This window comes from Polistes dominula, unplaced genomic scaffold (assembly GCF_049000335.1).
Source record: "Polistes dominula isolate Pdom_NZ unplaced genomic scaffold, Pdom_raw_medaka contig_33, whole genome shotgun sequence".
Taxonomy (NCBI): Eukaryota; Metazoa; Arthropoda; class Insecta; order Hymenoptera; family Vespidae; genus Polistes; species Polistes dominula.
The window spans coordinates 4,009,413-4,035,421 of NW_028300998.1; the positions used below are offsets into that span (position 1 = coordinate 4,009,413).

A 26,009-nucleotide genomic window follows, 5' to 3' on the forward strand; every position below is an offset into this window, starting at 1 on the left:
AATCTCGGATGAAACGTTGCCGGAGGTTGGGTCCACTACTCGTTGCGACTCGTCATCCTTGTTTTTAACAACTGAGAAAAAGCTCTTTAAAAAGGACAAAAAGAATAAAGAATTATGCAACAGCGGGGACACTCTCTACGAATGAAAATCTGAAATTCTTTTGTATTAATAATAACCACATATTATAATAAATAAAATTATCTACTAGTATACATAAATATTATTGTAGCACGTGTATCAGCATATATAACACATACATGCAAATAAAAATCTAAATAAAAATAACAAAAATCTAAATAAAAATCTATATTTATACTAGGTAAAGTGCACGGTTGAAATAAACGCGTGTAGATTCAGTTTCCGTTTTCTTCCTCGTAATTGGCGTAGCTGCGTAAGTACTACATACCTATTCCCGATCGATGTAGAAACGCAAGGAGAATTTACGTCTCGGCCGACTAGAAGTTATTGCCGAGCAAGTGTCGCGAAGGCGGGTGGGTAGGTTTGTAAATCCCGGTAACGTAAGATCCCCGATAGGTCCACGCGATACGCTCGATGGGTGTTAACGTCTTTGAAATTGCATCGCCTTCGACTATTTCTCGCTTTACTTTCCGCGCACTACGCTTTTATGGAGATAGAAAAGGTGTCGGATATATCTACGTATATACCACTCAGCCTTTCCCCCTTTCACCCTTTTTTTACTTAAATACTCTCACGAGATATATTAGAGATAGATAATTGAATAAACAAAAAATCTCATCCCTTACAAATGGAACAACATTTTTTCTTTTTACAACTTGATAACTTAATCTCTTTTCGTTTTAATTGATCTCTTCTATTTACTGTAAAAGTATAAGTAAATAATTTTATTCTTTCTCTCTCTCTCTCTCTCTCTCTTATCTATTTTTTAATAATTGTTTATAACGTTATTAATATTCAAATAATTACATCTAAGTAAGCGATTACTTATTTTATTAACCCTTTGAGTGTTGAATATTCCAACGGAAGTTATCCGCCTGGACGGCACGTGCTTAGCAGTTGCAAACGTTAGGGATAGAATACTTATTTTAGTAATATGAACTATAATATATTGATTGAATCAAAGAAAACAATTGATAAACAAATATATGCGTTCTTAATCCATACAAATAGCTTTTGCTGGGGATGCATATTTATACAAAATATATTTTCCGAAATATAAATTATCTATTTTGAAATACAGAAATTATATATTTTTTTTTAAAGTATTAAAATATGAAAAATATATATTATCCCTGTCATATAAATTGCATATCTATTTAATTTGAAAAAAAAAAAAACAAATTCGGTAAAATATATAATACTACTACCACTTTGGTAAAAGAATGAGAGAGAGATAGAGAGAGAGAGAGAGAGTGAGAAAGAAGAATAGCGACTTATCGTTTCATGAGGAGGACGGTAAATCAAGTACTCTACGTAGTCTTGGGATGGTTAACGATAGCGGGAAAACAAAAACATTTACACGCAATTATAGGAGCCTTTACGAGTCTTTCATCGGCGATGCTCCAAAGTCGTAAATTTCGCGAACCGCCGCTTTCGCGTAGTACACAACGTGTTTTACACTGTAATTTTACGGCTGTTTCCATGCCGTTTGCATCCGTCCTTCTTCTTGTTCTTCTCCCTTATTCTCTCTCCTTCTCTCTTTTTCTCTCTTTATAAGTATGCTTAAATCCTCCCTCGCTCTTTCTCTCTTTTTAACTGAGCGGACCTTCGCGAGAATCTTCAGACTTCCACATCCATCCATCTATTTTAACTTCAGCTCAGTTACGAAGCATCTTAGCAACCAAGAATTCACCTTCTTGCAATGAAGAAGAAGCTCGATGCATTTTCGTGTTCTTCGAGTTTAGCAAGACGGTGCACTCTCGAGGCGTGCATTGTTTATAAATCAGCCCTGATCGGTCAGGGCTTTATTGCGAACGCTCGAGCGAACACTATAATCACCGTTAATGCGCGAGTCCTTCTCGTCGATCGAGTATGCTACGTTGCACGATGCGTAATTGCATCGGTGAGATCAACGATACGTAAAAACCGACATCTTTTTTCTCTAAGAATACTACTAATTTTGTTCTTTCTTTTTTTTTTTTGTATTTTTTATATTTTTTTTTTATTTTTTATTTTTTATTTTTAGAGAATTATTTTTTTTTCTTCATAAACTGCATTAAACGTTGCTGTACTTATTATCTAAGTAGTGAAATAACTACGCTGGAAAACGTATAATCAGGATCATTGTATAATAAAAGGAAAAGCATGTAATTATATTATAGTTATAATTAAATCTATTAGAAAAAAGTACGTAATAGTGTTATTAAGATCAATTTGAGATCATAATTTTGATACGAATGATGAAGTAACGTTTGATAAATATCTATGTAGTAATAGATTTTAGTGACACTTATTTTCATAATTGTATCAAGAAATTGTCAATTGTAATTAAAAGCTTTCTATCTTTTGCAATATAGTCGTATTTACTAATCAAGTTATAAATATTTAATATTATATTTACGAGTATACTTTGTAGTAAAAATGTATGCACATTTTAAAATGCGACTAAAACAAAAGTCAAAAATGTAAACGACACACGCCGAGTGTGGTAACGAAATAGAAGACATTACCGATGGAATTGCTTGGTAAATGGTTCGAGTGCTTTGTCGGAAGCGAAGCTCAACGTATCCCTCCCCTTTTCCCCTTTAACCCCTACTATCTCGTCCTTCCTGTGAGGGTCAGCGTGATGCATAATCCGATACGGTTATATTCCGAAATATCCGAAGCCGTGGGCGCGACCACTCAATACTTCGATTTCAATGTTCCGCCTGTCCGAGCGTAAAAGTGGCGAAAATCGGGTAAAGAGGAATAGGAAGGGTTAGTGGAAAAGGGGTTCGAGGGTAAAAGAGAAAAATGGAAAAAGGACTTTTATCGAGCGTCCGACAAAAAATATACTAAGTATTCCTAATCGGCGCACCATCGGAATTGGGAAAATTAGATTAAAAAAAAAAGACCCTTCTTAATATTTTTCCATCCCCCTTTTATTTTTTCAACGCACTCGATCATCAACTTTTTCGTTTTTCTACGAACAATGTAATAATATCGACGGACAGATAATGGGTTGACGAAGGAATTAATTGTACTCTAACATAATTTACTATGTGTTTTTATTTCGTTTGTATATCATAGATATAGCTTATGAGTATAATTCTACATCAATTTTCGAAAATGGATACATTTACATTCATTGTCAATCGATTACTTCCTCACCCGTTATAGACGTAATCATTATCAATCTTGCCATCTCCGTTCGATTTTTGTTTATCATTATTATTTTATTATTAATTATTATTAATCATTCTTATTAATTATTATTATTATTATTATTAATATTTATTATTATTCTTATTCTTATTATTATTATTAATTATTATTAATATAAATTTTTTTTTGTTAATATTATTATTACTATTATTATTATTGTTATTATTATTATAATTATTACTATTATTATTACTATAATTATTATCATAATTATAATTATAATTATTATTTTTATTTTTATTATTATTATTATTATTATTATTATTATTATTATTATTATTATTATTATTATTATTAATATTACTGTTCTAAATTTTTCATCGTTCGGTATAATACTAATCTTTAATAGTCTGTAGACATGAGACTTCATTATTTCATTAATCTTATTACTTAACATGTTAGGTAGGTATTGAAGAACAGCTACGCACTTTTTTTTAGTCGTTATAGTTATATATTAATTAGGTTTTAATTCACCGGCACGCGTTAAAAAAGCGCTGGTCGCTGTGTACGTGTTTTATTTATGTTTGTAAATGGAGATTTGTGTGTATCAGTGTCTTATAATTTATTATTATTAATCCATTTTTTTTTCACTCTTTCTTTCTCTCTTTTTCTTTGACCGTTGATCGTTGATCCTGAAGGATCTTCGTTTATCGAAACGGGAGAAACGGGTTGAGGGGTCAGATGCTGTCAAATCCTTTTTCGTGTTCACGCAACGTATCAATATTTACATTGAAAGTATTGTTTTTTCAATTAATACGTTAAACGGCTTCTATTTTACTTAATAATTTACAGAGAAACGATAATTTAAGCAAGTTGTAGATTTATATTCGCTCAATTTCGTCGTTGCATCACAAATATATTCTACGTCAAGGGAGACTGTATTGATATTTTTCTGTTTTTGTTATTAGATTAGTATTTGTTTTGCTTATGTTTCTCTCTTTTTTTTTTCTGTTCATATAATTTTGTTCGCAGCAACTAATTGTCGAATTTTTTTCGAAAAAGAGTCCATTTTTGTCTCACATTTTTATAATCCTACTGTCCCTTTACGTGTCCCTTTTACGCGTAAAATGGAAAAAGGGATTTTAGAATTAAAGGGTTCGAAGGGAAACATACATATGCACAGGCCCGGCGATTTTTGGCTCGCGTTTTTTTAATTTTTTTTAATTTTTGGAGAGAAGCAAAATAAAATGAAGAAAAAACAAAGAATAAAAAAATTTCAACGCGAGCCACTAATATTCTCTCCTTGTAATCTTTTTTCCCTTTTTTTCTTTTTTTTTTTTTTTTTAATCATCACACAATATCAAAAACAACAAACAAATATAGTTCCACTTGAAAAACTTAAAAAATATACGGTCGAATCTTCGGGAGAAACATTTCGCCGCGTATAAATCTATGAGAATGTAATAATTAAAAAAAAAAAAAAAAAAAAAAAAAAATTAAACAAAAATGTAAATAAATCAAAGACAAAGTAAAAACACGAATAATTTTTTTTTGTTTATATCTGCTTATATTAATAACATCAAAGCTCATCGCGAAACGCGAGTTTCAACGATAAACTAAACAACACGATCGCTCAATGCTTTCTTATTATACAAAAAAAGAAAAGAAAATAAGTCACGTATAATATATCATTTACACGTTAGAACTACTATCATGATTATGCCAAATTGTTTTGTTACAAATATAAAAGATACATATGTAACGATATATACATTATCACGTACACGCTTATGCAAATACGTATGAACGATTAAAATAATAAGAACAATGATTAAAAATAAAGTGTCAAATTTCTTAATAATAAAAATAATAATACAATAACTTGTTTCAACAACGAGACTGCTGCCAATAATAAAATAAAAAAACAATACAAAACTTAAGTCTCTTATTAAAAATATTTATGAATTTAAAAATTAAAAAATTTCACTTTTCTCTCTTTTCCAATTTTGTCTTCCGCGATCGTAAGTTAAATAAATAAATAAATAAATATATAAAAATATAAGTGTATATATTTATTTATTTATTTATCAGGCATTGTTCGACTCAATAATACGATTTGTCGATATGCTGGAGCGGAAGGAAGCAAAAAGTAAAATAGAAGAAAATTATCTACATTACAACCAGTCGTATGAAAAACAGAATGAGGTCGTTTCGTATCGCGAATAATATCTTTTTTTTCTTTTTTACAAAATCCGAACCTTTCTATTCGTTAATCTTTTTTTTTTTTTTTACAAGGTACCATTAAAAAGAGCAAAACAAAAATCAGAAAATAGTAATAATCGACGATGCGTGACGACCCCCGATTCCCTTCGAAGTTCACAATTTCAAAAGGACATGTAATTACATAATAATATATGCTTCTTTTTTTTTTTTAAATACAAACGCGATTAAGCAATGTTCACATTATGTCATTATAAAAAATTGTTATCTATCTCTATCACACACCCCGTGTCCTATTTTCGTCTCTTTTTTTCTTATATAGTACGTATAACTTTCACTCGATCATTCTCTCTCCACTATCTTTTTCTTTCTTTCTCTCTCTCTCTCTCTCTCTCTTTCTCTCTCAACAAAAACAATTACGAAGAAAAATATTACTCAAAACTAAACAGTTCATAAATAAACAATGACAATATTTTATGTCGTGTAAAAAGAAAATACATTATAACAAACAATTTTCAACTTGATCTTGCCTAATGAATTCGATCACTTTATGAATAATAATAATAATAATAATAATAATAATAATAATAGTAAATATTCGTTAAAGAATAATTAATAATTTCCAATGTCTCAAGGATAAGTTCTAATGTTAGTACATTTTTTACGCATCTTGTTGACTTCTTTCGTGGATTCACTTGAAAGAGAAACAGTACGACGATGCACGTATTTAGGTATTCTCATTCACGTATACTATGATAACTTTTCTCTCTCTCTCTCTTTTTCCCTCTTTCTTTCCTTCTTTCTTATACTTTCATTCGCACGTACTTACAAACGCACACATAAAACGGCCGATTTATGTCCTCGAAGCAAACGCTCTCGCAGTTACAAATCACTCGCTCGCTAGCGTGTTAAATGGGCTCATCGTTTTAACCAACGCACGGGAGACAACTCACTACACTCTTCTTCTAAGTTTCTTCTTCTTCTTCTTCTTCTTCTTCTTCTTCATCGTTTTTCGTAATTCTTAATTCGGATAAAGAGAAGTCCTCGTCCACGAGAAGCCAAAAGGCTCCTGGAGTAGGACGTGTGGGTTGTTGTTGGGTAGGAGACAATGCGAATTCTGGGACACGAGGGAGGAAGATTTGTAAAAGAAATGTCGTTCGAAAAAGTGACTAATAAAAATCAAGAGAATAAAATAACAAAATGAATATAAGATAAAATACGCGTATCTTTCTCCTTTTTCGAACGACTCTACTATTTCTTCTTATCTGTAATATTGTTTTGTTATCTTTTTTCTTTACGCGAGTTTGGCAAGTCGGGCATGTTGTACTACTAAATTTTAGTCACTTATTCCTTGACACCTTTTTTCGTGATTCTCATTTTCTTTATTTCTCTTTCTCTCGATCACACATACACACGCACGTACACACATACATACACACACACATGCGCGTTCTTTTTCTATGGACACACTTTCCTTTCTTGTTCAAATATAAACTACATATACATACTTAAATGAATATTTATGCTCAAATTCGAACGTAATACATCTAAGATAAGGGCAAGTGATAAAAAAATATGCGGGATGAGATCGAAAAAGGCAAAGGGACGAGAGTTCTACGAAAGCACTCTTAGAGAGGTTTTTTTTTTCTCGAGGCGGTCGTGAGAAAGCAATATGAAGGTGATACACATGATATGATTACGCGCCAGTTACTTGTAATTAATAATATTCTCTATTTATATCGTAATTGTTATTTTTTTCCTTTTTATTTTCTTTCTTTTCATTTCTCTTCAAATAATTGCCGTAATTCTCTTAAGAGTTAAGCCGAGAAAAAGGAAATTTTCTTTCGTAACTTTTGTAGTTTTAATTTTTTTTTATTTGTTTAATTCTTTTTTTTCATTTATTTATTTATTTATTTATTTATTTATTATTCTTTGTAAGTGGACGGCGCGCGCGCGGTTTTTCTTCCTTTCTTATTTTTTATTTTTTTGTCCTTTTAAAACTAAAGTTTTCTTCACTATATATCATCATCATCTTCTTCTTCTTCTTCTACTTTCCTCTGTCGACGATACGAAGGTTATTGAGACCCAAAGAAGGATTCGAGAACGAGACGAAAGATCGATGAGACTCTAACGCTTGCGTGGAGTGTTTTCAATGATAAGCTTAAGTTGAAATTTGTCGAAAACGAGGACGGAAAACGTATTAAAACGATCATGTGTCTTATAACAAATGTCAAGGAATGAACAAAAATTATACTTAAAAGTCATATATAAAATTAAAGAAGAGAGAAAAGAGAACACTTCCACTTATTCGTGAGTACTTTTTCAAATCAATCGTCGTAAGGAAGTTATACAGGAAGTGCCATTGTCTGCACTGTCGTGTCCTTTCTCCTTCTTTATTTTTCTATTATCCTTCTTATCGTTCCTTGATTCTTTTCCTTCTTCTCTCCCACGTATTTATATATATATATATGAATCTATGTATTTATATATCGATATTATCGCTACGGCTAATAACGATTAAGAGACTTAATTGTAATAAGTATAAACTATCATGACCAAAAAGGTCAAGATATTTTTCCGCCTTCTTTTAACTGTACAAATTTTTTCCTCCTAACTTTCATTAGAATAATTATTATATAATAGTAATAATAATAATAATAATAATAAGAATAATAAGAATAAAAATAAGAATAATCATAATAATAAAAATAATAATAACTATATATCATTTACGTGTTATTACGTATATTTCTAATTTGTCGGACGTATCGGCGCCACTGCCGCAGTTACTACCTGTTTAGCATTATGAAGAATTTTACGATATTCATCGGTTTAAAACATGAAAACATAACTATGATGATGATGATGATGATGATGATGATGATGATGATGATGATGATGATGATGATGATGATGATAATGATGATTATTATGATCATGATAATAATGATGGTGATAATAATGAAGATAATAATGATGTGACACAATAATAATTATAATTACAACTAATAATAATAATAGCAATAATAATAATAATAATAACAATAATAATTACTACTAATAGTAATAATAGTCAATAATACGTCATAAGTATATAAAAATTTTCTACATATAGATACAAAAATGTCTCGTAAGTTTTTTTCACACCAATTCTCTTGTTTTAACAAAATTTTCTCTCTCCCTTTCTCTTGATTTCTCTCTCTTTTTTTTTTTTTTTTCATTAAATCCCCTTAAACGATCCTAGCCACAGTTAATTCTTATCTACGTTCACACACGTTTCTCATATTATCTCTTTTCTTTTTTTTTCTCTCTCTCTCTCTCTCTCTCTCTTCTTTTTTTTCTAACGCAACGAAAGACGGAAGAAACGAAAGAATTCTCGCACGTCATATGCGAAATAAATAAAAATGAAATACGTAAGAAAGCGCCGGTATCCTCTTTAAAATCGGCACGAGCCAATTTAAGAGAGGCATGAATTAGTGATGGTCAAGAATAGTGGCTTTATGCATGGAACCGATATACGACTACGTAGAAGAATAATTGGTTTGTTTATGTGCGTTGAATGTGAGAAAAATGTAAGTAACACCGTGACAAATGTTTTGAACATTTCTCGAAGAATTGGTTCGAACCTTTTCTTTACGTTACAACATGCTTTCATTCGTCTGTTTAGTTACCTTGAGTAAAATTTATAATTAGAGAAATAGTAAGGATTAAGAAGAATAGATCAATTCGAACGATTTTCTATCGAGAAATTTGATTTTAATCGACGCACATATTTCATATTTCTCTCTTTCTTTTCCTCTCTTTACTTGTTGCTTGTTTGTTTGTTCATCCATTTATTTATACACGCATACGTCCATTCTTGTGTGTATATGTGTTTTTGTTGTATCTTTCTATCTTTTTCTTTCTTCCTTTAATTCTTTCTTTCCGATCGCAGTATGCGAGTTTCATTATACGCTGAGAGATATTTTCGTCGTCCAAGAAGTAAAATCGTCTTCGCGAATTCGCATGCGCAAAGCTTAATCGTTAAAAGTTACGTATAAGATAATATTTATAATTATTAGTTTAGCTTTTTAAGATAATCAGCGGTAGAGTAGTAATAAGAACGCGGCTTCGTCTCCGTTATCCCGTTTCTATGTGGGTAGGAATTTTCTTTTTTTATTTCCCTTCCTTCTCGCCCTTGGTGCGGATGTCTGTTTGTTTTCCTCTTTCTTTCCTTTTCCCTTTTCCCTCCTTTCTTATTTAATATCCTCAAGCTTTCTCTTTCCCCTCTCTGTCATCTTTATTCTCGTCTTTCCCGTAAAAAAGTCGCCATCCGTGTTTTGGCCTTGGGCTTTCTTCTTTTCTTTTTCAGCATCCCCATCGTATGGTTTTCTTTTTTTTCGAATAAACAGTCGCGCATTATTATTCTTTAATTACGTACATATTATACGTATTCTAAAACGTTATCACTCTATCAAAATTTCTCTGTGTGTGTTCATTTACTTGTAATTACGTGTTAATGTGTGTCTTTTTTTTGAGCACGGTGTACAATAGGTTTCTTCAATTTCTTTTCTCGTATATATATGTAATAATATATCTATTATATTTTTAATATAATATATATTTGTATATATAATACGGTCTGTGTGTACAATATGGCTTTACGTCGTTATCATTTCTTACAAATGCCTAGCGTACGATAAATCCTGACTTTAGAAGAGAAGAGATTCTTGTGTGCTGTTGTTTTTTTTTCTTTCGCACAGATACGTGTATTATGCATTTTACGTAAGTATGGCGCTATGCAATTATGCATATATTTTATATTTGTTTTCTAATTTTTTGTCTACAATATTATTACGTATATCATTGACTCTTCCACGATTCGTAACAGTAATTTGCATACTTATATGTAAATACATGTATACATACAAATATACACCTTAAATCGGACGATTATCGGTTCTTTTTTATCTTACTTTTTTTTTTTTATTTTAAAGGTATCCAAAACATACACGCGTTAGATACGCGTAAGATTCTTTTTTTTTTTTTTTAATTTTTATCGTATATTTTTGCTATTCTAGGAAAGACAATCGACAGATAAATTATTGTAGATACGAATCGTGGTCAGGATCTAAGTACGGCAAACGGCACTAGGCTTGAGGAGGATGAGAGAAAAATAATATGCATTAATTTTTATACTATAATTTTCCAAATTTTTGCTTAATTTTTGCTTAATGCTTTCTCTTTATTTATTTCGCATTCTCTCCTTCTCTGTCTCTCTCTCTCTCTTTTATTCACTCGCTCGTTCGCTCTCTTACATTCGCATAACATTTCCTCGCATTTTATTTTTTTATTTTTTTTTTTATTTTTTTTACGAATAATCTAATTGTTAAGTATGTAATACCAACAACGGGATTTCTATATCTATGGAAAAGGTCTACCCTGACACCAAATTACGTATTTAATGTACTAAGAGTGAGATACTCGTCCGGTGAGAATTAATTCTTACGTGCATGCTCCGCATATTTTTATTTTATTTATGCGATGCATTTGCGCGCTTTCTTCTTATTTTATTCATTTCTTTTCTTTATTTATTTATTTTTATTTCAATCAACAGTTTCACGTTCGTATCGTTTTTGCGAAAAATATGAAGTAGAAAATTGGAAAAGAGAAGGAACGCGAAAAGAGTAGCAACAAGCCAAATATAATTGCACCGACCGACCCATTCGAACAAATAGAAAAATTTTTCATATTAACTCTCCACATTTCTTCATTGTTTAAGTAAAAATTAAAAATAAAATATATAATACAGGAATAAAAATTTGTAAATAAAAAAATAAAAGAATAAAAATTTTTTTTTAAAAAAGAACTAAACTCTGAATAAAAAGAAAAAAAATAGCACCCAGCTTCTCGGAAATTATTCTTCATCTAATATCTCACACTTATATATCGATATTTTTTCGCGAGATGTGGCAAGAATTACCGGTTCTTCTTGTTATTTCCATTCAATAAAAATCTCTAAACGCATATTAGTCGCGTAACTAAAATAAAGATCTCTTGGCTTTTAACGAACGACAGTTCGAAGAGCCCTGTAACATTTCTAACGCATGATAACTCGAATAAAAGAAAAATAAGATGAAATTTAACAATTTCTATCGACAATTTAACGACCTTAAATTCGGTGCTCGTAAAAAAATAAACATTTTTCGAAGAGACACTTTGTCTACGTCGAAAAACAATATCATAAACGGCACAACAATAATAATATTAATAATATTAATAATTAATAATGATATTAATGATAAAAATTAAAATAATAATAATATATAATAATAATAAAATATAATAATAATAATAATAATAATAATAATAATAATAATAATAATCATGAAATAATAATAATAATAATAATAATAATAATAATGAAATAATAATAATAGTAATAATAATAGTAATAATAATATTAATAATAATATTAACGTCACTAGTAGCTGCCAAGTCGTCTGTCGCATTCCTTCCGCCGCGTCGTCTTCGACGTCGTCGTCGTCCCGTTCGTGTTTATTCTTTATAGGTATTTTATTTTCTCCTCTTTTTTTCTTAGTCCCGTTATTGAGAAAAAAGAAAAGAAAGAAAAGTGCATAAAAAAACCATAAATATCGATTTGCTAAAGCCAACTCCGAAATAAACAATAGCGAGAATTTATCGCGGATGATCGAGTTATTTTGTGAGAAGCAACAAACGATTAAATCATTTTGAAAGACGCAAAAAATAATAATAATAATAATAATAATAATAATAATAATAATAATAATAATAATAATAATAATGATAATAATTAATAATAATAATGATAATAATAATTAATAATGATAGTAATAATAATAATAATACCTAACGAATACCGGAAGTAGAGAAACGTCAACGAGCTGTCCAAAATTTTCGCAAACGCTACGTTCGTTGCTCCGACTTCCTTCATGTGATTAATCCGAAGAGCCACGAGAGAGTGAGACATGGAATAGAGAAACATCGTAATATCGTATTTACCCTTTAAGCATTTAGTCAAGTATAAACATAGAGCACGTTGAAAATGAGCGTTCGGATGACTTCCGATGGCAGTTTCGTATGCTCTGTTTAATATACGGAAGGTCAAAGCTTAATCGTTCTTTTCGAGTTAAAATCATTAGTCTATCTCTCTCTCTCTCTCTCTCTCTCTCTCTCTCCTAGCTTCTTGATCGTTCTTATATCACTCCCTAATCCCCCACCACTTTCTTTGTCGCGTCTCCGCCAAGAGTTGGTTTTGTTTGGGAGTCCGTGTCACATATCTTCATAGTCTTGAGGAAGGCCATCTCTATCTTTCCTTTACGTCGATCACGCTCGCCGATTTAACAAATACACGTTATATGTTCTAGGAATCAGTCAAAGACCAGCCGATATCCCATTGTCCTTATTTGCGGAGGGAAGCTTGTAGAGTGGCCGGTCATCGAGTAAGTAAATAAGTACATTAGAATCGAGACTTCGATGCGGTTTTCGTTATGTATTTCTACTATGTTAGCGTAACGTCTACCTCGATGCCTTTCCTCGTTAGGGAGATGGAAGAGGAAGATGATGATAAAGAGAGAAAAAATAATAAGAATATATATCTAAATGAGGAATAATAAAGGAGGGATGGGGATGGTCGAAGGCCATATCAGACTAGGGTAAATCCTTTCTTCTTTTTGTGGTACGGTCTCTCTCGATGTCTTGTGGATCCTTTGTCAAGCTTCCTTCTTATTTCCTTCCTGCATTGTTCCTTCCTCTTAACGAACTGCAGGAGAAGTAAGGAGGAATGGGAGGAGGTTATTAAGGTGGGGTTGAGAGGAGGAAGGCGAGGAAGAAGCCGTCCGCTTACCAGCCGTCCGCTTGTTTTCGTAGGCGTATCCGTCCAGGTCGCTTCAGTCTCTAGTTTCTTCCTTTAAAGAAAGAGAGTCGGTTCAGCAAGGTCTCCTATGTCGGCACCTTACTAACCGCCTTCAGTAGATCGCTCTGCGACTTGTCCAGACCGCTTACATGATGTTGTTGCTGATGCTGAAGTGCTGCATTTTGTTGTTCCTGCTGCATCTTCGCCTGTTTCTCAGCCTGCTGTTTCTTCATCATGTCTTGTTCCTCTCGTTCTCGTCTCACCTGCTCGTTGATCTCCTTAACCGCCCTCATCTCCTTCTTCAGCTTCATTCTGCGATTCTGGAACCAGATCTTGATCTGCCGTTCCGTCAGGCATAGGGCATGCGCGATTTCTATTCGCCGCCGTCGCGTTAGGTAATGGTTGTAATGAAACTCCTTTTCCAATTCCAACGTTTGAAATCGCGTGTACGTTTGTCTTCCTCGACGCCTCGGACAACCATTTGGACCTGGAAAATAATAAGAACGGTCGTCTTTAATTTTTTTTATATATGTTCTCGAATCATTCCATTTATTCCGCATTTGATTTTATTTATATTCTATTCGCTCCTATTTCCGCCATTTCATTTTCTCTCTTTATTGTTTTGTTTTTCTTTTTCTTATTCTTTTTCCAAAATTGCAATCGTAAAAAAATGTTCTGTGGTACGTTACGCCAAGTCGACTCAACTTATCTTTAAACAAGAAGTTACAGAACGAAGATCGCCATAAACGAGTTGCACGAAAAATCTCATGGATCTCCCCGCGTATCTCACATCTGGAAAGTTTGACTCTTTTCTTTCTTGACTGACCATCTCCACCACCGCCATCATCATCACTATCGTCATTCGGATGTCAGTCACAAATCTTAACTCTCTCCTTCATAACTTTCTCTTCATATGAGAGAAACAAAAAAAGAAAAAGAAAAAAAATGTTATCTCTGAGTGGTGCCTGCCTGTATTGCAGGGGTTGAAAGAATATAGCTAAAAAACTGTAAAAGAAGCCTAAAAAAGAAAAAAAAAAGAAAGTCTGACTCCTTTTTTTTCATTGTCGTAGAGGAAGTTGAAAAAAAGAACCCTTTTATAAAAGATGTCCGTTTTTTACGTAATCTGACTTTCCTGGAGAAAGTCAAGGCCGTAAACGCAGTCTTGCCGAACAAAACGATTCGAAGTTTTTTATGGTGTTTGAATGGTTATCGAAATTCAAGCGCGTAATTCGGTATACCTGATGCCTACGACTCACCTGAAAGTATCTTTCCCTAAAAAATTTCAAACTGTGAACGTCCTTGAATCTTGCTGTTAGGATTTAGGTGTCCAAAAAAAAAAATATTTTTTTATTATTTTAGCTAACGAAAAATGAAGGAATATACAATAATTCTAATTAATTGTATTACAACAGATAGCAAAGTAGGCTTATTTCTCCTTTTTCCGCATACTTATCTTAATATACTCTCATAATGCAGTCATAAATAAACAATCGATTGAGGTAATCGCAGGAAGAGAAGAATAGCCACACCAATTATCATATCGATCAGTATTCGAATCACACACAATTCGAAATAAGCATTCAAGTATCACATGACATCGGTGTGAAAATGCGAGATATCGTAAATTTTTACTAAGGTGGAATGAACGCAACGTGAATTCTCTTTTTAATGGACTTATAAATTTTCAACGATAATGGAATATTTGAGTAGCGACAACTAGAGTTGCTATTGAACGGATAAGTCAACCAGACTGACAAATTCTTCCTGCCGTGACAAGTATTGTTTATTATTTCATTTTACTATTTCCCCCTCTTTTTTTCTCTTTATTTTTTTCTATTTTTCAAAGATCGATTCAATTTTTTTGGAGATCAACTATAATGCATATCACAACGATAGAAGATAAGAACGTATCATACAGACAGAAAATATTTTCTCGTAATCTTAACTTCTCAAGGCACTTTCGAACAAAATATGCTGGATTTTCAAAGCAAGAAACGTTAGAACATATGCGTCGGTCAAAACACGTCATTTAAATCCAACATTTTAAATAATAAACCTTTATTCCTTCTCTTGGCATTCCTCGTATTACAAACACGCTTTTAAAAGATGCATCTTCGATAAAAGCCAATTAATTTGTAAGTCTACTTACGTTTCTTCGCACGTACAATATAAAGAATGGCTAATAAATCAAGGGGAAGATTTTATTGCACGAAATCTGATAATAATATAAAACGATATCGTTAGGCATTTATTCTAAACGCCTTCGGTGATTTATGAACACTGAGAATTGATTACATAGATAATATCATTATAATACACACATTTAAAAACACGAATAATAATCAATTTATATCAAATTGATATCGTAACATTTGAATCGATTATGTTAAATATAACATAAAAAAATTTAACTAACTAGTGGTACCGCGTATCTCAAAGTATAGTATAATATTTAGGTATTATAAAAATCGCTATAGCATAGCTTTCAAAATGTCATGCAAAATCAAACTACGGATTCGTGAAAGATTTGCAAAAGAGGAAGGAAAAGAAAAAGACAAAATCGTAGTTTTCACAAGCGACCGTTATTTTAAAAAGAAAAGTAAACTCGATACTACTCGGGAAAAGGTGAATTCTCGGAGTTCCCTCGGTACCTTCGATGGATCCTTCCTCTCGGCGAGGAAGCATTCGATGGTGAGAACCGAACGCGGATCTTGATGCAGGTTAAACCATCAAGCACATATCGTTCAGTGCCAAGGAGAAAATTCCGAGAGAATGCAGAGAATGCTGATATTGAATTCAGCATGGCCGTTCACAGCAATGTGGTCCACGAAGAGCAAAAGAGAATAAGGGAGAAAGAGACAGAGTACATGTGTGTGCATATACATGTATGGTGTATATGTGTCTATACGTGTAGACTAGCACACACCCTGACGCGTGTGTCGGTATGTGTTTTTTCGAGGGGAATGTGCGCACGGTCTCGACATACACACACTTATACACCTACGCACACATAAACACACGAAGCATAAAAACGGAGCGCTGCAGCACCACGAGGTGGTAGTCGAAACTCGAAGGGTGCGCCATACGTTACCTTGGCAACCGAAGGGGAACCATTCCATCCTGTTGGCGGCACATCACGCAGGGGCAAGTCAAGGCAGAGCTCGAAAACCCTTCGTTGCAGCTTTCCCTTCCTCCATCCCTTCCTCTCTTCTTCTATCCCTTATTCTCTTTCTCTGTCTGTTTATCTGTCTCTATCTTTCACTCTCTCTTTGTCTCTCTCTTTCAACCTTTTCTTTCTTTCTCACTCTCACTTCTTATATTCTTCTTCTTCTTCTTCCTTTCCAGTCCAGAGTTCTCGTCGGTCTACGAAAACCGGTGAACCTGATTGCGGCCATTTCATTCACCATAAATATCCGTTGGCGGCCATCGACGAAGTGCCGCCACAAGCATTAAATATCAAGCATTTATATGAGATAAAAAGACTAATTCTTTTGAAATATGTCGATTTTTCTTTTTAAAATTATATTTTATTGGATAGATTAGTTATTTATTAAATTATATTCCAATGAGCTTAAAATGACATTTTTTAACAAATAATTATAAAACAATTTACTTTTTTTATAAAGATTTAAAAAATCAGAAGAGAAAAATATTCGCATAATTAAATCCATTCATGAACAACGATCAATTTTGAAACTCGATCCGAGTCGTTTATTGCCATAATTCATATGTATTCGTTTTGCGTAGTACTTTCAGTGATTTGATATAGAGAAACAAAGCAGATACAAGCAGGAATCATTAGCTTCGAAAAACGACGCCCGAGACGACTTGAATCGTGAGTTAATTGATAAAATATTCGAAAAAAAAAAAATAGAGAAAAGCTCGGTCATCGAACGGTATAGCCTTTCTCTTTCTATCTTTCAAAAATGTTTTTTTATTTATATATTCGTTTATAGTAATGAAGATCCGGGCGACGTTAACGAGCGTTGTATCGTTACGGCTTGATTGGTCAAGGTTCGTTAATTATCGTACACCGATCGACATGGTTTTTCATTTCTTTTATTTTTTCTTGTTTCTCTAGTTTCTTTCTCATTCCTTATCGGCCGCGACATAAATAAAAGTCTTCGCGTATTATTGTCTTCCCTCCTAATAATAAAGTGCCGTGCTGCTGCTCCGAAGACTTGTTAACGATCAGACGTTCAAATTCTTCTCGGGTAATTTTTTCTTCATCGGATCGAAAAGACTTTCATCACTATCATGCGACTCTCAAAACGTCGATCCAATTAAGCACCACTACTGAGGACGTTCTCGCGACTAATTAGCTTGACATTCGATCGAATGATTTAAGACAAAGAGAAATAACATTAAATGTGTAGAAGGTTTAACTACATATATGTTATAGATGTGTATGTGTGTATATATACACATTACATACATATATATGATATTTATGCGTATATGCGTATATGTGATTGTGTATATGTGATTGTGTATAAGGGTGACGCGATTTGCCGTGCATTTGTGCGAACACGCACACCGAATGAAGCAGCACTTGCGCAGTGGTAAACACAAAACGCACAAGGAGAAACCGAACGAGTATAAGAGAAGGAGAGCGTGTAACTGCGGAGGGCGAAGGCCTGCGCCTAATTGCGGCCGTATATTAAGTTTAATATCTGCTTCGCTCGCCACACGCGGCATGCACGCTCTCGCGGAGTAGACGAGGATATTGAGGAAGTTTGTTCGACCGCTTTGCCACCCTCCTCGACCACTCGCATTCCATTATTTCTATCTCTCTCTTTCTCTTTCTCTCTTTTTCTCTCGTTTCAAAGACCATTAGATATTTTTTTCGTATTATTCAAAGAGACATTTTTTAATTTTCATTTTGAAACGATCAACTAGCTGCGATTTGCTTATCGAGATTAATTCATTTTATTTGATTTTTCATTGTGAAATTTTCTTTTGTTCAAATTAATTTATAGAATTGATATCATTTTTTGATAGAAGAAAAAGATGTACCTATATATATATATATATATATATATATGTATATTATTTTTTGGAGAAAGAAATAATAAGTAGTAGAGGGATATTAAAGGATAATTTTTTTTCTACACCGACAGGCAGGAGAAAAGACGTAGGGTTGCGCGTTCTCCCTCGAGGACACACCCCCTATGCCGTCTTCGCGTTCCAGTTACTTAGCTACGTAGCATCGATTTTCTGAGCCACCCTACGCCTGATAAACGGAGTGCCGATAAATCGCTTTCTCGATGGTTAACGTCAGCGTCAGTTCGACCATCGTGTTCTCATCTCTCTCACAAATGTATACATCGATCGCTGAACGTCGAAATATATATTTTTTATAAATATTTGAAATTTATTATTATTTAAAGATCTATTATTAGTCAGTTTTAATATTATTTCTATTTTATCGAGAATGTTGCACTATTAAGAAATAAATAATAATAACTCGTTGCTTATTATCAAATTTATAATTTCGTTTTATGGATTTAGATAAATTTCAATTGCAACGAATTGGAAAACATACAACGCTTTTAGATTTTGCGTATATATTATTTTTTCCTTTTTTTTTTCTTTAAATTACAGTAACATTACACATTACAAATTTTAGATATATTTTCTTACATCAGTGTATCAAAGTTTATTGAATATACGTCAGTGATGCAAAAAAAGGTAATTTAGATCGATATAAATTTAACAGTAAGAACAGTAACAATTTTCAATCGGTTAATCTTATTATATCTTTGCACTTACATTTTACAGATAAGTGACATTCCTAGAAATAAATTTGTGATATTTTGCTAGTATTAAAGTTGAGTAGGGGAATTCGTAGAGGAAACAGGGATAAGTGGCAGTTGGTCGAGTAGACTGGACAGTCGTTTGTTTCGAGCCAGCCGGAATAGCTACGGCTATAAGAGTAAGTAAGGTAAATACTTATAAGAGACAGAGAAAGGGATAGGTAGACTCTTCATGAGCATCTATGTATAATATTCATATATACGTGTGTGCGCGGGAGCATTCTACTAAACCAACAGTAGTGCTAGGTTGTCGTAAATCTGAAGAAGCGATTAAATGTCAACCACGTGCCTGGTACTCGTCTCTTTCGCGATTTCGGTTTTTCTATGGGTGGAGAAACGTGGTTAAAAACAATAACGCGATTTCAACACACAAAGCGTTCTTTGTTATTTCTCGAGAGTAATTGAATTGTCTGATGTCACGAATCTCTTTAAAAAACTAGTTGTTGTTTATATATCAATTTTACACATCTCATTTTTAGTAATATATAAGACATCGATCGATTACGATTGAATTTTTAAACAGATATGACTTAATCAATGTCGTATAGTTCGTACAAATAAAATAATAGGCATGATCTAAAGAAGATGTTTATAAACCGAGATTGACATGACTTGATACTTTCTTCTATGATCATTAAAGTTGGGTGGCTCGTTCCATCCAACAAAAGATGATCAAAAGGAATGGTAACGTTCGTTACCAGGCGTTGTCCCAAGTGTCGTGAGTCGTACATACATACATAATTTATACATGATGCTACGTAAATATATATTACGTGCAACTTGAGAGCTACCAGACGGCGCTAGAGCGTCAATGGCTGCTGTCCATACGTACGCAAAGAGCTACAAAACATACAGTTAGTACCAAACGCGTAATCCTATCTCGCTATAAGGAAGATTTATACGGCTGCGTGCTAGCGCCTAGCGTAATACATTTCACACACAAACGTCAATATATAACTTAGATACAAATGAATAATACGTGTGTGTGTGTTCTGTTACGTCTACATGATTTTGAGTAGCACACGCTATAACGCAAAGCTGTAATAATTTTTTACGTTTCTTTTCTTTTTCCAGACGCCAAATAGAGGAATTCTATGAAATAAACTCGTTGAAGAGACTACGGATCGACACACCAGGTATCTATTTACGGAATCTCGAATTTCCGTAGGTGTAGTATTTTCTAATTATCTCCATTACAGGTTCGTAAAGCGATGTATTTTATGCGGACCAAACTTGGATCTTAGGAAAAACAAAATATGTCATACTTATCTAATACAAAGAGAAAGAGAGAAAGAGGGAGAAGGAAAGATATTAAACAGCAACCTTGAGGAGTTTGCCCGCTCCACTTGATTCTTCGGAACACGATTTCGATGTAAAATTACTTAACTAAGCGTTTACTTTAGCGTAATTATAGCGTTGAAGCATCTTATTCAAATTAGTCGAGTAGATTTAATCGCAACTCCTTTAGTGTATACTGGTTACGATAATTACCCACAAAGGGGATAAAATTATCATTAAATAACTTAGGTTCGATAATATCGAGAACATTTTCGTCGTTTGATTCTAGAATATTGAAAGAAATATTTTTCTATTGACGGAAAAATCGATTGAAAATGAATAATAAATCTGTTTTAAGTCAATTTATTGTTTACTTATATTCGTTTCTCGTTAATAAATTTTCATCACAAAGTAGGAGAAAATAATAAGCACGGTTAAATTTATGTTTAATACGGTAATTAATAATAATTACTCTCTCTACGAATTTACATTTTCCTTGAAGCGATTAATTAAAGTTACGTTTATTAAACCGAACGCGTGTTTCGCGCCAAGGAAGGATGCGTGCTCGTCGACATCTCGTTAAAAAATAATTACAAGGGGTAACCAGACTAATAAACAAATGATTAAAAGACGTGAGGTGGGAAACGTAAGTAATTAGCTATACGGATGGAAAAATTCCATTCGATTCGCGAGACATCATCTTAATCGTTTGAATATTAATTTCTCTTTATTCCTCATACCAGTGTTTTTTGCCGGAATACTTAATACTCACATTAATTTTACGATAAAAATCGGTAAGCTTATTTTCAAGCAGGAGGTCTCAGAAATTTTCTACATTGGAAACAGATAATTTGATTCGCTACCTTTTTGCATTAATGCGATTTTGTTATGAATCGAACGAACCTGGACGCACTGGGATTAGAAAAGTATAAGGATTAGTCTCATAAATCATCTATGCGAACCTAACTTAAGAGTTATAGTCAAAAATATTTTTTTCTTATATAAAAACACACCCGCATATTTATTTATAAAATATATTGGTATTATACATACACAAGAAAGAAAAGAAGTGAAAGAAAAGGAAGCCAATGTTAGTGAAACGAGTAATACGAATATTCTCTCCCACTTCTTATCACAAGAAGAAGAAGAAGAAGAAGAAGCAAAAGAAAAAAAAAAAGAGAGTTCATGGATGACGATCGAGGATGCAGTTTCCTTTTCTCTTTTTTCTTTATTTCCTTTCCTTTAACCTCCCACTCTTTCACTCTTTCTCTCTTTCTTACTCCACACACTCTTTTTCTCTTCTTGACCAAACTCTCAACATTTTTCACCGACTGGAGATTTTATTCGACCGGTGCATCGCGAAATTAAGCCGTTTTGAAATATTTACGAATGAATATCAGCGAGACTCCAACAGCGAGGACACCACGAATGGACAAAGACGGAGAGAACTATCTGTTATGTTAGTGGGTGGAAGAAAGAAAAAGTATTACAAAAACTGGACACCATTTGTCTTCGTCGTTTGTAGAATTACAATATTTATACGAAACGTTCCATGAATTTCTTGATTGAGACACTAATGAAACTTTAATCAATAATGATCGTAAAGTGAAAAGAAATCATTTCTTAATAGAGAGAATAATCGTAAACTTTTTAAATATCTACCTAAGTAGACGTAAAAAAAAGTAACGTGCCATAAACCGTTCTAATGACGATTGACACGAAGAAGAAGAAGAAGAAGGTAGAAGTAGAAAAGAAAAGAACTTATTAGTAGCCTAACTAGTTGGCTAGTAGGAAAATTAAAATCGATTTATCCTGCCTCGACTGTTAATCGTTTCTGTCCTTTGCGATTAAATGAAACAGGTGCACACGCACGGCCATGCATACAGTTTAGTGTGCGTATATACATACGTTTAGCTGCAGCGGTTCATCACGTTTCGCAATAGACTTAAATCCTGATTGGTTGGACAGCTCGTTCCATGCTCTCGCGTGGGGTGTACAGGTACGTTTCCGACCCCAGATATATACTACAGATATATGTATAGATATATAGGTATATGCATATACATGCGCACACATGCATATACAATATATATGAGGGTATTCTGTTCGTGTATAAGTATATATATAGCGACTAGTAATAAAGGATTCCGACAAGGATGGATGGAGAGGGAGGAGAGTAGGCTCCATTGTTCCCGGTGGAACCCAAACGCCATCCATAAGGGCACCTCCCATTATCTGCCGTGTATCTGCCATACACACTACGCACACACCTTACACCTACGAAACACAAGCGTCCTGCTTGTTTTCGAGGTGCGTCCGCGCGCACGCAGGAGGATCGGATCTCGCCCAGATGTTGGCTATGGCGTCCTCTCTTTTATATACGTGTAGGTGTATTTGTGTTCGTCGACTGAACGTGTAGTTATTTCTCTGAATGGTGGCTCTAATCTTCCACAAAATTGTAAAGCTGCCGGTGAAATTTATAAGAGTACACCGGATGGGTCAAGCAAGAGAAAAAGAAAAGAAAAGAAAAGGAAGAAAGAGAAAGATAGTAGCGATGATATTGTTTCTCCAAACGAAAAATATCTTCTCGATTATGGCAGACCGCCATCGTTGCTAGCACGTTATACCTTTTTCTTTCCATCTTTAATGATTGTTCATGTTTGTTGGCTCATAAGGATATTAAATATTCTCACTAACTGAATTTTGAAGGTGCAAACCTTTATGAAATATCAAAGACCCCAACGGCGCGCTAATTACGCCAATGTCTAAAAAGAAATGTCGAGAGTCGAGTGGCTATAGCCGCGGGGGCGATTTTCAAAAATAAAGTAAGTACCTCCCAGTATGGCGCTCTGCCAGTACTAAAATACATGTAATCTCGTCTCACGATTCCATCGTGAAGGGGATGATGCTACGCTACCAAATTAAATTTTCATTTTATAATAAAGAACGACATGTAGGTAACGTCACCCTACATCGAAAATGTTGAAGATGGAGGCGGCTGTTCCGTATTTGCAAAACGAAAGGCACCCTTCGAAAAATTCTCCCTTCTCCTTTACAATACAACGGATGGGAACGCAAGCTCCCTATAGAACCTTTAAGAGTCTAATTACGAACCACCTTCGATCCCCTCTTCGATGTCCCTTTCGACCCTCATATTTTCCATCGTTGCCAACCACCCTCGTCCTCACTCCCACCCACTGCGTCACCATTACATGCAAATGCCATGGTATCTCTTTCCGCTAATAAAAGTCGTGCTCCTGCAATTTAGAACATCCGACGTAAGACTACGATAGCGACTATAGCTTCCGAAAAATACTTATCCGTGAAGTAGCATGTGACGTCTCATGGAGAATACGCAGAATCAAGAAGATTATTACTCATTAGTTGCTAACAAGATTCTACCTCGTTAGAATATCTTATTTAAATGATACGCGCATTTAAGCGAATCGAATGCGCCTTAGGAACATCGTTATCTGTTAACGTTCCTATTTTATCGGCCATCTCTATCGAATGCTTCGAGTTAGCGAGAGAATTGTCAACTTGAATGGTTGCTTTAAGTTGATATTGCGGTTCCGTTTGGCTCTCGTGAAAATTGCTAGGAGTCGGTTATTGAAAGAAATCATTGAACTGGGATAAGATTTTATCCGGTTGAGAACTTATATCGTTGGGATGTATCTATCTTTCTAGTGAGAAACATTGGACTCCCGAGATAATGTTTAATCGGAGCACGTTGCGGTTTTACGATATTAGAACGTGTTACGCACCCTTTCTCCTTTTAATCTCTTTCTCTTCCCTTCTCTCTCTTTCTCTCTCTCTATCTCTTTTTCCCTCCTCTTTTCTCTTCTTTTCTCTTGCTTTTCACCCTCTTTTAAGAACACCAGCAAGTAAGAGCTCGGACGACTCAAGATGTTGCGTCAATGGACTTTACAACTCAGAGATGTTTAACCTGCACCATGGAAGTGCCTGAAATGTGTTTGTAATGCATTCTTTTTTCTTCCCTACGTGTTTCAAATTCACATATATGCACAAAGCCATATAGTTAGGCATATACATAATATATGGCGAACCCTCGGTAAGAATGTACATATTGGCCAAGCCACTACCGCTCCATCAAATCGTGACAATCATGATAGTATCGTCTTATATCGTTGAACAATGTGATTGAGATCTCTGCAAACGTGCCTTCGGCTATCTAAGAACTTCCCGTGTTCTTTCGCATAACATATTATTCTACGCGTTTACGCGATACTTAACGTCAGAAACAATAACTGTAAATCTAATGGAAAGAGAAGGTAAATGGTTTCTGAATAAGTGTTGCAATAAAATAAAAAAAAGAAAATACAAAAAATATTGTCTCTATAATTTAACCGAATTATTGAAAATTTAGGAGAATTTTCGATACGTTATGTAAATTTGCTGAGAGACAATATTATATTTGTGGGACGTTTGAAAAAGATAAACGAGGGCTATCCTCTTGCTATTCTAATAGTCTAGTAGCCTAGTTTAGACGGTCCACCGTATCGTGTTACCTCCCTTCTCCCTCGACACGTTATTTAAGCACATTTAAACAATAATGCAAGGTCTACTAAGTTCATTCTGCCTGATGGCTTATAATATCTCTGTTGAGTTCAAGGCGACCACAACATGTTTAAAACCTTCGTATCATATAAATAAACTCCGAGAGATGAGGAGAGAGAAAGAGAGAGACAGTGCCAACGAAAAATAATCCCTGATAATTTTGCGTTTCCATGAAACTCGCGTATCACACGAAGAAACACTATTTATTTCCAAGGGGGATACAGTATATATAAATGAATGTTTTCGTGAGATCATAATCTTATCTTTTGTGGTCGTATTCCAGACACTGATTAATTCCAGTAACTCGATACAGAAAGTTTGTAGATTTTCGGCTCTCTTATTACCACAAAAAATTATTCAAAGAATTTCTTTGGGAAAAAATAAGAAAATATAAATATAATTTTTAACTCTCTATAATATTGTAATTAAATGATTTTACTGAACTTTCGATGATACTTACAATTAGTAATAAATAAAATAATCAATTGTATTATAAGTGTAAAAAATTGATCGGAAATTACGATTGAACGAATAAGAGTATTGTTAATGAAGGAATAATCAAAGTAAAGGTTTGCATTCTACAATGAATTGACTATGTATCATTATCAAATCGTCAAGAAACTAAGATTCAAAGGCATCTCGTAAAAGGGCGATCTACGGGCGGTCATGGAGCAACTAGCTGACTACACGGTCCATGCACCAAGAAGGAAGAGTCGTTAAGCAAACACACATATAATAAAAGCAGTAAGATAGAAGAACTCCCACGGGCTCTATCCCCACCTTTGAACCAGTCAGCCAGCCAGCCAGCCAGCTATCCAGCCAGAAAGCCAGCCAGCAAGCCAGCCAGCTAGCAAGCAAGCAAGCCCTCCGAACTCCACATCCTCGTTCCTTCATGGCTGCTCCCTTGGATGCAACGCGCTCAGCAGAAAGGGAATAGAGCGCACATGCGCTCTCGTTCG

The 26,009-nt window shown here is 33.9% G+C and overlaps 1 protein-coding gene and 1 long non-coding RNA gene across 3 annotated transcripts in view; both read right to left on the minus strand.

Moving 5' to 3' along the window:
- LOC149032231 (uncharacterized) overlaps positions 1 to 26,009 on the minus strand; it is a 145,883-nt gene that overhangs the window by 47,788 nt on the left and 72,086 nt on the right. The gene's annotated exons all lie outside the window — the stretch shown is intronic.
- Positions 13,211 to 26,009, minus strand: part of LOC107065735 (homeobox protein abdominal-A homolog) — a 28,195-nt gene continuing 15,396 nt past the window's right edge. The window contains exon 3 of one of the 2 annotated variants that reach the window (XM_015319683.2): positions 13,211 to 13,865. In XM_015319683.2, coding sequence (XP_015175169.1) covers positions 13,465 to 13,865 — 401 coding nt within the window. In that variant the 3' untranslated portion in view covers positions 13,211 to 13,464. Of the gene's footprint in view, positions 13,890 to 26,009 lie in introns of both variants that reach the window. The other variant, XM_089173461.1, reaches the window with a different exon arrangement.